General features: G+C 44.9%; 1 protein-coding gene across 3 annotated transcripts in view; it reads left to right on the top strand.

Annotated features, from left to right (window-relative positions):
* Window positions 1–12156, top strand: part of COL5A1 (collagen type V alpha 1 chain) — a 233198-nt gene that overhangs the window by 149597 nt on the left and 71445 nt on the right. For all 3 annotated transcript variants that reach the window (XM_067541842.1, XM_067541841.1, XM_067541840.1), the window contains exons 21-26: window positions 2180–2233; window positions 3676–3720; window positions 4851–4904; window positions 5595–5639; window positions 6947–7000; window positions 9917–9961. In XM_067541842.1, the coding sequence (XP_067397943.1) occupies window positions 2180–2233; window positions 3676–3720; window positions 4851–4904; window positions 5595–5639; window positions 6947–7000; window positions 9917–9961 (297 nt within the window). The remainder of the gene's footprint in view (window positions 1–2179; window positions 2234–3675; window positions 3721–4850; window positions 4905–5594; window positions 5640–6946; window positions 7001–9916; window positions 9962–12156) is intronic.

Below are 12156 nucleotides of genomic sequence, written 5' to 3'. Positions count from 1 at the left end.
AAACACATTTTCTTTATATTAAAAGGACGGTGAATTACGTATTGCACACCATCAGCTTTGCTTTTATGACCTCTTGTTTTGTTGTTGCACATACCAGATTAGTGATACCAGAGTAACTGATGAGAAATGTTGGGAACACTAAATATTGGAAAGCAAAGGGTTGACATTTACAGACTCATTGTGACTAAATTATATACAAGATGTCTGATTAACTTCTGGGAAAGATTCATCAACCCAGCTCTCTCCTTAACTCATGTCTAAAGTAATAACTTCTGGGCTATTAACTTCTTAAAAACATTTATGTGCTCAGGTATTAGAGTAATGGAGGAGACATTTAGAGGACAATAATGCGCACATGGAAGCTATTTTTAAATGAGTAGTAGAAAATAATAGTTGAGGGCCCAGTGGGAAGGAGATAGAAATTATAATACAAGAAACTCTGTCTGATAAAGATACTGACCCCAATTTGCATGCACATCTCCTAATGCCATCAGCCAAATCCTGGTCCCATCAAAATCAATGCCAATTTCGATAGTAGGGTATGGCCCTTTATGGCTCACTGGCAGTACCTTAGAATTTGTTCCTGTGGCATTTAATTCCATTCAGCTGTCATTTGTTAAAATCCCTGAAGCCAATTCAGTCAAAGGAGTTGTTCTTGGGAGGCCCAGACATGCAAAGATTTAAACACATGTGTATTTTCCAGCCCTACCAAGGTATGTAGTTTATCAATGGTAACATTAGTTACCAGTTATGCTTAGGTCTTTCCAGGCTCAGCAGCAGAATCGGACGCTCTGTTTTAATGTTAAAAATTGTCCTGTTTTATCATGTAACTTTTTATTTTAACTCTTCTCTTCTCTCCACACTCTAAAAAGTGAGATATGAGATTTGGATGGACAATCAAATATTTTATATCAAATATCAAAATATTGTACATCAAATCAGATACAATATTTGGATGGATAATTTGTCTGTCAATCAAAAATAGTTTTCTTCCATGACAGTGAATGAGCACCACAACTTGTAAATATCAAGAGAGCTGTTTCAGGATCTCAGGGAATGTATAGACAGCAATAAAACCCCAGGGCAGAGAGTCCAAAAGCCTGGGTCCGCTGACGGGCTCACGTGTGTAGGGCTGCAGGGTTAAAAATAGCAGTGTAGATGTTCAGGCTCAGGCTGGAGCCTGGGCTCTGAGACCCTCCTCCCTTGAGGGGTTTCAGAACCTGAGCCCGAATTTCAGTGCTGCTATTTTATAGCTCACAGCCTGAACCCCGGGAACCTGTGTCAGCTGCGATTTGGTGCCACGAGTCTTTTACCCTCACACAGCGAAGACCTGAATTTAAAAATGTGGCTTTCCAGATCTTCAGCGGGCGCATGCCCAGTCTGTCCACCTAGGGATCTAACTGAGAGCTGAGCTAAGGTGCCTGTCTTTGAAAATGCAGCGTCCAAGGGCGGGCTCTTCAAAGTGCCCTAGGGGTTTAGGAGCACAAGTCATCCTGAGTGTCAGTGGGTCTTGTACACCTAACCCTTTTGGAAATTCCAACCCTTGTATGTATTTGTTTGAAATTTATTTATCAAACCTGATAACTCCCTGAAGTTGCCACTATGCCTCAAATAGTGAAAAGTCAGAAATGTGGGGAAAACATCATGAGTCATTTGCTGTCTTGGACTAGGTAAGTGAAACATACAATTGAAACCGAAAGCTTTTTTCCAGCCTCGCCAAGGTTGACAGCGTTTCAGTGGTATAAATGAAATCCAGCGAGATTTGAAACACGCACCTTAGCACTTTATTTTTTAATTTTTATATTTATCCTTTTTCAAAAAAGCCTCCCCGACACACACAAACTTTCTCTCTCTGTTTTATGGCAAACGTCAGTTTATAAAGGGACATGTATTATTGCAGACCACGCTTTAAGAGTGTGATCCAGCAAGGTGCTGAGTAACATCAAACTTCACTCATTTCAGTGGGAGCAGAGGGTTCACAACCATGCGGGAACATGAGGACCCCCAAGGAAGATGCTATGGAGGCTTTGGCTGGGCAATATCTTTTTTTTCCCGATTCCCTTATGGTGTGATCCAAATCCAGTTGAAGTCAATGGGAATCTTTCCATCAATCTCAGAAAGGCTTTGGATCAGGCTCTTCATAACTCGAGCTTCTAAGAGTATTTGTTTCCTCCTACAGGGACCCCGAGGTTTGCTGGGACCAAAAGGGCCACCGGGTCCCCCAGGACCACCGGTAAGTTGCATAGACCACTCCACATATCTATTGTCTCTGCTGTTCTGCTCAAGCAGTGAGAGCCAGCACCTCCCATTTAGACGCTCAGGCAGATAATCCAAGCGGTTCATTTTACACAGCTGTGCTGTGAAAGCAGGAAGTGTAAAGAGAGAGTTAAAGCTCGAGGGCCGTATTCAGCTCTGCTTTGAGCCCAGCTTCAGTGGTGTCACACCCATTTACACCCAGGCGGAATTTGGCCCATAGAGTACATTAAACGTCTATCCCAAAGTAGAAAGGAGGAATATAATTTATCATCACTCTTGCCTGAGTGTTCGTAAGCCCGGTTTAATACCATTTTTTCTTTTTTTGCTTTTTAAGCTAAATCCAAGGAAAGAACATGCAGCTTCTCATTCAAATGTTTGAAGGAGATGGGGCTTAGTCACGTCTTCTGTTTAGGCTCCTCGTTCCAGGAAATGCTGGTGTAAAGACCAGTTCTAGGGATTATCATAGGTGATTGATCCCCAAGACTTCAGCACCCAGTGCATAGGCCTCTAGTTATCATTCTGTTCCCTGGCAACAGTCATGGATTCTTATTCCCTTCTTGGACCAGCCACTGTAAGAGGACACGACGCCCTTCGTCAGTGAGTTCAGGGGCCCTCAACTTCCCTTGAAGTTTGATGGGCGTTGAGGATCAGGTCCCTAAAGTGGTTTGTTTAGTAAGAGTGCATAATAAAATGGATATCTGGTCCTGTGCAAGGAATCAACCTGCAGAATGCTGGACCTGCAGTGATGCCGTATGCTAACCTGTGATACTCAGTGAACGTGGGAAGCTGAATTTAGTTCTGGCCTCCTTATATAAATTCCTTTCACTGTAGATGTTAAGAGGGTGCATTTTCTAAGGCATTGAAGCATTTCTATGGGGGTCTCAACCAGCCTTCAGCAATAACGCCATACAAACACAGTGGGTCAGACCTTCAGCTAGTGTAAACCAGCATAGCTCCACCTACTTCGCCCATTGTCTTCTTGAGCAGTGCATTTGGTTTCTAATGTGATGCCTTTTGGCCCATCATTTTTACAAACCTGTCCACTGTCAGAAACAATCTTCCTACAGTCAATATACAGTATTTGCACAAAGATGCTGATTCTTCTCTGCAGGCTGGTAAAGCCAATGGAAAAAATGTTGAAATTACCTTTTTTTTTTTTTTTTTTTTTTTTTTTTTTTAAACAAAAACCGAACAACCAAACCAAACAAAAAATCCAACAACCTGGCATGAATTCTTGGCACTAACTGCTTTGCCATGCACCTTTAGAAAAACATTCTGTTTCCACTCAGCTGTTCCTTTTAGTCCAAAAAGTCACAGAGTATTTGATTAATTTTTACTGCATCTTCCTGCTTTTTTTGGCTCAAAATACCCAGATGTTTTCTCAGCTTAATGCTAGGGTTTTTTTTAATCCCTACTCAGGGTGTGGCTGGCATGGATGGACAAACAGGCCCAAAGGGGAATGTGGTAAGTCTTCACTAACACTCTCTCTCTCTCTCTCCCTGTCTAGGTATAGTCAATCTTATATTAGATTTGTAATCACTATTTAGTCCCTGTTGATTTCCAAGCCAATAGAAGGCATGGAGAATATGTTCCTATGGTAAATGGATGTTAATTTATTATAATTTGCAATGAAATTACATATTACACCCCTATGAAGATCAAACATTTTCATCATGATTTATGTTGTTACAACAAACAGCAAAATATAATCATTAAATCAAGAAAGAAAGTATGTGCAAAAAATACTTTGTAGTTACATGAGTGAAATTCACCTCTAGGCAGAGGAGACAGTACAAAGCCTAAGCACCAATAAATCCTCCAGTTTTGGCGTAAACTGGACTTAATTATTGTATAGGCTGGGTGCTGGTCCTCTGCATGATCCTCTACAGTGGTCCAGCACCCATCAATAATGTCTCCACTGAGAAAACTACCATATATGTGTGGGAGGGAACGTTGTCTAGTTGTGAGACCTGGACATTGGGAATCAAAACTCCTGGGTTCTGTTCCTGGCCTTGCCAAAGACTCTGCCTGTAGGACCTTGTACCCATCGCTTTGTTAGGGCATCTAAAGTGAGTACAGTGTGCATGTTTCATAAGAGGGCGGGGAGGCTTAATGATTTGGTATTTAGAATCCTTGAATGAAAGGTTACATGCTTTTACACAAATGCATAAGTGTATACAATATGCATGAGTGTGTAAGAGCAAAGTATTTGCTGAGTATTGTTGTGATTTAAATAACTCTGCCCGCCGGATCAGGACGCACAAATCAAATCAGAAAAGTGGATTCTGCGGTTAAATAACTGAACTCAATAGCCTTTGGTAGCTCGTGTATTCTACCTCCAGCAGTGGCCACTCCAGTGCTTTGGAGGCAGGCAGTCACTGCCCTCCACAACTGCACAATGTGACGTCAAAAAGGAAGAATCCCTCCCTGACCCCTGCAATGACAGTCTGTTTCCACCTGGGCGCATGAGTAATCGTTACCCCTGCTGAAGCATGAATCGATGCACATAGAATTGTTGGCCCTAACGCTACGGATGGACATTATTACTGCCATGGTTTTAAGCTCCTTTCAGCTCTTGCTTTTCTTCCTGGCAGGGTCCTCAAGGTGAGCCAGGACCACCAGGACAACAGGGTAACCCAGGAGCTCAGGTAAGGCCAGAAACATCTCACCTCCTTGATCGGAAAGAATCGGATTTATAATTCTGTATGCGCTTTGCCCATCATCGCAAGTCCTGACCTCGCACAAAGAGTTGCCTAGCAATAAATCATTTTCCTAGAGGTGGACCTTGGGCTCTAGATCGAAACAACCTCCGTGACCTGAAGAGTGAAACTGAACCGCATTCTTGATCCATATTTTGCAGCTGGCTCCTACTGTTGTCATGGTCCGAAGCCAAACCCCAGATCCAAATATCTCCCTAACCGAGGAGGTCGGTTATCTGGAGATAGATCCAAGTTCTCATCTCTGATTTTTAATATACTAATTATGGAAGTCATTGGACCCAGTGGCTATAGGAGTCAGGAGCTCTGGGATATATTCTCAGTGCTACTATTGAACTTCTGCGTAACCTTGAGCAAGCCACACCCCTTTCTGGTGCCTCAGTTTCCCCATTTTGAAAACAATGCTTATTATCCTCCTTTATAAAGCACTTTGGGTTCTGAGGCTGAAATATGCTATCTAAAGTATTAGCAACTTCTGTGAGATGTTTTGATAACTATTGGTGTGGAGGAAATACCAAGTCATTCCAAATGTTAGAAGGATGCCATACTGAGGCATTGCAAAATACATTTGGAATGATTCGTTTGTTTGTTAACAGCCCTACCTTCTTTTTCTTTTCACAGGGTCTTCCAGGTCCACAGGGCGCAATTGGTCCACCAGGAGATAAAGTATGTTAATACGCTGCAGCTGTGACATAAACCAGCTGTTGCCATTAATATGCATTTGCCTCTTCAGATACTCCCCTTCCCCTTACACAACATCTGTTTACAGCTGTTTGCCTGAATGGTCCCACTACTGTGGGAAACTTTCCCGGCTCATGCACGACCCCGGTGGAGTTGGCTAGCGAAAGGATCTGTGTCCTCGCTTGCACTCCCTTTACCTGGGGCCTGCCTGACCTCCAGGACTCACCTCCCACTCTCCTGTGTAACCCTGACAAGGCGGGGCCCAGGATTCCTGGGGGCTCGACCCCCCCAGACTTGTCATGATCACTTCGGACAGGGGCTAGGGTGTCCCCACTCCGGGGTGCTCTCTCTGCACTGGACGCCTCCCTGACCCACTGATCAGTGCATGTTTTTCAAAGCAAATACAATGCATTAAACAGCCACCAGTTAAAAATAAGGAAAAAGTGGGAAAGGTTAAAGGAAAACACCGAAGGCTGCCCCGTGGGCCCGGGGACCCCACACAGCGTCTCTGGGGGAGCTCAGTCTGTTCCTCACCCGCCCCAGGCCTCCTGCCAGGCCCTGGCTGCGCGGCAGGGACGCCGCGGGTTGGACATTTGCCCTGGCGATGGCCACACGTCCCCAGGCGCTAGGGGGCAGGACCCTTCTCCCCAGCATCACCCCCCTGTCAGGGTCATGAACCCCCTCACAGTCCAGCCTGCACGGCCTCTGGGTTGGTGGCGTCTCCCTGCGCCAGGCCCTGCCCAGGGTCCCCCCCTCGCTCTCCTCAGCCGCTCCCTCACCGCACCCGGCTCCGGACGGCCCCAGCTCCACGCTGCCTCCAGTGCAGCTCCCTGGGCTGCTCCTCTGGCCCGTCTGACTCTGGCTCCTGCAGCTCTGCTCCCGGCTCAGTTCGGCCCGGCTCTGGCCCGGGCGGCTCCAGCTCACAGGAGGATGGGACCCCGGGCTCCTGACCCCCTCATTGCTCTGCCTGTCCTGTCTGTTGGGCTGACCGGAGCATTGGCCTCTCTCCACTGGCCCTGGGGACTGTCCCTCTCAGGTCTTGAATTCTCGTTGGCCCTTTGCCTGTCCTTTGGTACTGGGAGAGGGCCAAGCAAAAAACCCCACTGAGCATCAGTAAGGGGCCAGCAGCCCCCTTACATTTACATAGGACGTTTGCTAGGCCAGGTTCAGACCCAGCAAACGATGGGCCTGTAACATGCTGCCCTGAGTTTTCTGACTGTTCTTGTTTAATATCTTTATGGGGGGGATACTTCTTGCTGCAGTGATTCTGATTGTCGCTGGCTATTTTTTAGGGGCCTTTGGGTAAACCTGGTCTTCCTGGCATGCCCGGTGCAGATGGCCCTCCGGTAAGTAGCCTGTCCTGACGGCAGCCCACCCAATTTGCCCACGAGGGGCCTGATCCTGCCTCACTATTGCACCCAACACCCTCGGGAGCTCCATGGGAATCTTGAGCGCTCCGCGTTTATGAGTTCAGGCCTCATTTAAAATTTACACAAACGTCTCTGCCCTGTTGGGGGTGTGGGTTGGTTCTCCTCTAGCCCCACATTATTGGTCTGATTCTTCTGCATGTTGTGCACCTCCTTCAGTTCCCGTCGCTGTTAGCACAGCACCTCTCGGGATTGCCCCTGTAATAATCAGTTTCAGAAAACAATGTTGTTAGTAAGGAATGGGTCATCATTTTAACACACCCCGTGTGTCCTGCTGAATCCCAGTCGTTCATGAAATCCGTGGTTAAGTGCATTGAACGGAGCACTGGCACTGCGACTGCAGCGCAAAACCATCCCTGTAAAGGGGCGATTGTGTGTTGTGAATAAAAATGAACTCATTTACCTGGCGCTTCGGGATGAATTCAGTTACTGCTTCAATCCCCACTTGTACTGCTTAGGACACGGAGGATATATCTACACTGCAGATAGAAGTCCGTGGGCTGGCCCGTGCCAGCTGACTTGGGCTTGTGGGGCTTGGACTACAGGACTGTTTAACTGTGGTGTAGACATTCAGGCTTGGGCTGGAGCTCAGGGTCTATGCTGCAATGAATTATCCAGACCCTGAGCCCAAGACAGCTGGCATGGGCCTGACTGCAGTGCCTCACTGCAGGGTAGACGTAGCCTAAGCACTTCTGCAAGGCAGGTAATCAGAGCAACCTGAAATTTCACATTAAGGTTCTCCTCTAGCAGCCTCAACATAATCCTACTTTAAACAGTATCCACTCTGTTCTCGAAGCTGGTGTTGAAAATCTCTGGCCTTTAAACTTGATCTAATTTTCTACACACCGAGGAGACGTCTGATTTTAAAAGCAACAAACGTAAAACTGTTACATTCCCTAACGTAAATGCAGAACACGCCGAAAAATTACATTTTCTATCTGGGGATTATCCTTCCCACTCAGGGCATTTAGCTGTCTCATAAAAATGTTAGCTGAGTCAACAGAACAGAATATCTTTAAGGCTATTGCTCTCAATGTGAAATTCTCATGGAAGTCTCTGTGGAGCTTCTCAGTTATAAAAGGTGTCAGCTCCCGTTTTTATGACTAAGGGTCATATATCATCTTCAGCTCCATTTGTTCTCATTGGGAACCATGTAGCCTGAAGATAGTCTATGGCAGGTTTTTAAGTGTGAGTGTTGCACTGTCTTAAGGGATGATGAGATACCCAGATGCTCTGTAGAAAATGGGCTCAGAAGATATGTGGCGTTTACTAAATTCCTTTTAATAATTTCCCAAAATCACATGGCATCACGCTGCAAAACCCAGCAAGGTCCCTTTTAAGGCATTGATTTTAGGGCTGGTAAAGAGGCTGCAGGTTTTGAACTTGGTGACGATATTATATGCAGTGTATGATGTAGATTTAGAGCTCTGCCTGGACTTCCGTTGACACCCACAGTTACACAGATAGATCTAGGTATGAGCAAATCAGTGCAGGCACAGTTTTGTGCCCACAGTTCTGCTGTTGATGCCATTTCGGTATCTGGCTACATCATGGCACCTTCCGATATCAAAATAGCAGCATTTATTCTTGCATATATTTGTAAGTGTATAAAGGGAGATTGGGCTGGGGCTTTTTTTTTTTTTTTAATCAGATCCTTTGTATGAAATCCTCTTGCTCCGACATTCTCCTTTATGCAGGGATCTTGGAAAATGGTTTATGGCTCTGCTTGTTAAGTGGTTGCAAGAGGGTCATTAGCACATTCAGACAGGAGCTCACTGATGAAAAACCTACTTACTGCAGAGGTACTTAGGGCCTTGAGAGCCTGCAGTGTGGTCTATGTGCCCTCATGTTCCTTTCGAATGAAAAGATTATGAGCGTGCATTACGTGCCACAGCCCAGGGGTGAATGCCTTTGTACAGACACTGCAAATCCAAGAGCCATGTTTTGCCTTGACAGCATGCTGGGTCCTGAAGTGAGCAAATCTGTTGCAAAGGTACTTGACTGGTTCTCCGCAGTTCTTCACTCGTGCGCTGTGCTTTATCTGAAGCAATTTTTCAGGATGGAAAATGGTACTTTTGTTTTGTACCGATAGAAATCTCAACAAAAGGCTTCTAAAGCCACTGAATAAGAATGTCTTGGAAGCTACAGGACCTTGGGTTATTCAGCTCCCAAGCCCAAGAAGAAAGCCGACCAGTGTCCAGACAGTCAGCATGCATGGGGATGCAGGTTAACTGAGTGTTCATCATCAGATCATGCAGCTGCTTGCAGTAGTTGAGGTGTGGAGATCTTGTGACCATCACAGCCTTCCCAACATACTCTCCAGTGCTGTAGAAGTGGATATTTTTTTCTCATCACCAACCTAATGACAGTAAATATTAGGAGCAAAAGTGGCCAAGTGCTTAAAGCATGGGAGTGGGACACAGAATTTCTGAGTTTTATTCCTGACTCTATCATGGACTTGATGCATGGCCTTGGGTGAAACACTTAGCCGCATCATGTCACAATTCCCTCTTCTGTAAAATAGATATGCTGCTAGCGGCCCAACTCGCCAAGGTGTGGCGAGATGTTGTTGAGGTTTGCAAAATGTCTTGTGCTGCTCAGATGCAAGGTGATAGAGCAGGGTGAAGTATAATTCCACTACAGGACCACCGCTGCCCCCTGGTATTGGTGCTCGTAGATCAGTTGGCCTCAGTTGAACGACCCGCATGACTAAGTGCTCACTAGTGTGTAAGGATCCCCATGAAAATAGACCAAAACTGACTGTCGGTTTCCAAAACAGTGATCTGAAAATATTAAACTCCTCTCCCTGTTTTGTTTGTTTGTTTTTATGAATAGGGTCATCCTGGCAAAGAAGGTCCTCCTGGTGAGAAGGGGAGTCAGGTAGGTGTTGACCAGATCCTCATTATTATTATTCAGCGTCACTGAACTTGGAGGAAGAAATTAATCTCCACACAATGTTAGGCACTGAGTAGAAAATGACTTCCTTACCATGGAGGCAGTAAAGGGTTCCGGTCAGTTCTGAAAGACAGAGAGAGACCTTGTTTACACTAGGAAGGATTTGCTTGGATAGTTATACTGGCAAACTGGAGCTATACCGGTAGATCTATACCTGCAACCTGGTACTGTACCAGGAGAGTTATACTGGCAAACTTGCCAAGTGGAGATGCAGCTCATACCAGCAGGAGTTCTTTTACTGGCATAATTTACACCTGATCCCTGAATGAAATAAGCTAGACGGGCAAAAGGACTTTTTTGCTGGTATATCTGTATATACACTCAGGCTCCTGCAAGCATAGCTTTGTCAGTTAAGGGGTATGGATTTTTTTCACACTCTTAACCAACATGGCTGTGCCTGTGAAACTTTTGTGATACATGTGCTGGGAGAAGGTCACATGACTTGACCATACAGCTTTTTTGATCCAGCAATGAGAGACAGAAAAATAAGTAGGAATGGGCCAGCAGATGTAGAAAGAATAAGAACCCACCAACCTTGCTCCTGAAAACCAAGTCCAGTTCATCTGTCTGTTTCTTTTAACGTTCTTTCTACTTCTTCCACTTTTTGGCTTTGTCTAAAAACAAAGGTATAGAAATATTACCCCCCACCTCCCACCCTCTGTTTTTACATCCTGGAAATGCCCCAGGAAAGGTGATCTTGTGAGATTTGCAGCTCATTTAGAAATCTACGTCAACTTGGACATTTTTCCTACCTGGACCTTCAGAACCAAAGATGCGTTTTTATTGTTTTCTCACTTGTGATTTTGTCAACAGGGGATGAGGGGAAAAGGAATCATGGAGCAATTGCAACTTGTCTGTAAACCTGTAGTTGCACTAGGCTCATGGTTTAGGCTCATTGTCTACCCCAGCTTTCCTGGCAAGCAGCCCTGAAACGCGTCACAAACATGCAAACAGAAAGCTGTGAAGGGGAAAGCTCTTAATCAGACACAAATAAATATCCTCAGTGCCACAGAGGGAATGCAGAAAATTATTATTTTTTTTAAATTAATGTTCTTTTCGTTCTAGTTTGCCCCCATGTCAAAGTCCCTCTTTAACAATATTTTAGAAAACATTGCTTAGGGCTACAGTCCTTGAATTATACAGTTGTTAGTTTGTCTGGGAGATTTACCATCTGTGTTCCTGCTGTGTCCCATTCAGTTGAAAAACATTACATTTGTCAAAAGTCTTTTATTAGAATACAGTCCGATTTGATTGAAGCTCACCCTAGCATTGCATGGGTACTGTGTAGTGCAGGAAAATGATGTCTGCACCCTTGACTGGAGCCATTCCTCCAGCTGGCATCATGTGAGACTAGGAATTCAAATGTTCATGTCTGCAGAATATTAAAACCCAATAAACAGCCTTGCGCTCATTCGCTGTGCTGGGAGACATTTAGCAAACACCAGGGAGTCAGCAGGTGTCAGGGTAAAAGTCCAGATCCAGGCCATAACTTTCTCCGTGAGTTATTACTTTAAGCAATTATGATCTCAGAGTAATGTTTGTGCTGCAAGATTTGTTCCAATTGACACTACATGAGGTCTGAGACTCCAAGATCCTTCCGCTCAGTCTGGCTGTCAGACTGGAAAAATTATCCAGAACTCTGCTTTAAAGAAATGGAAGAGTATTTTTAGCTAGGTGAGCAAAAGGAAAAAATGCAGTTAAAATGTGATGTATTTACAGTCATAATACAGCACCATAGCATTGGTGCAAGATACTTACAAAGTCATCATGAAGTATGTCCATCCATGTCTGGCAACAGCTACAGTCCAGCCTTTGGAGTCAGTGATGACTAGATGATTCATAGATTTTTAATGCCAGCAGGGACTATTACGATAATCTAGTCTGCGGTCCAGCAAAACTCAGGCCAAAGAACCTCACCCAAAAATGTCTGCATCAAGCCCCTGTCTTCTGTTTGAGCTATAGCATATCTTTTAAAAAGACATCCAGTCTTGATTTAAAGATTTCAAGAGATGGAGAATCCACCACATCCCCAACTAAGTTGTTCCAATGGTTAATTACCCTCACTGTTCAAATTTGTCCCTTATTTTTAGTCTGCATTTGTCTAGCTTCAGCTTTCAGCC

This window comes from Emydura macquarii, unplaced genomic scaffold (genome assembly GCF_026122565.2).
Source record: "Emydura macquarii macquarii isolate MOO-44397 ecotype Brisbane River unplaced genomic scaffold, CSIRO-AGI_Emac_v2 contig_691, whole genome shotgun sequence".
NCBI lineage: Eukaryota > Metazoa > Chordata > Testudines > Chelidae > Emydura > Emydura macquarii.
The sequence above is the reverse complement of the archived record's forward strand: the minus strand, read 5'-3'. Positions and strand labels throughout refer to the sequence as shown.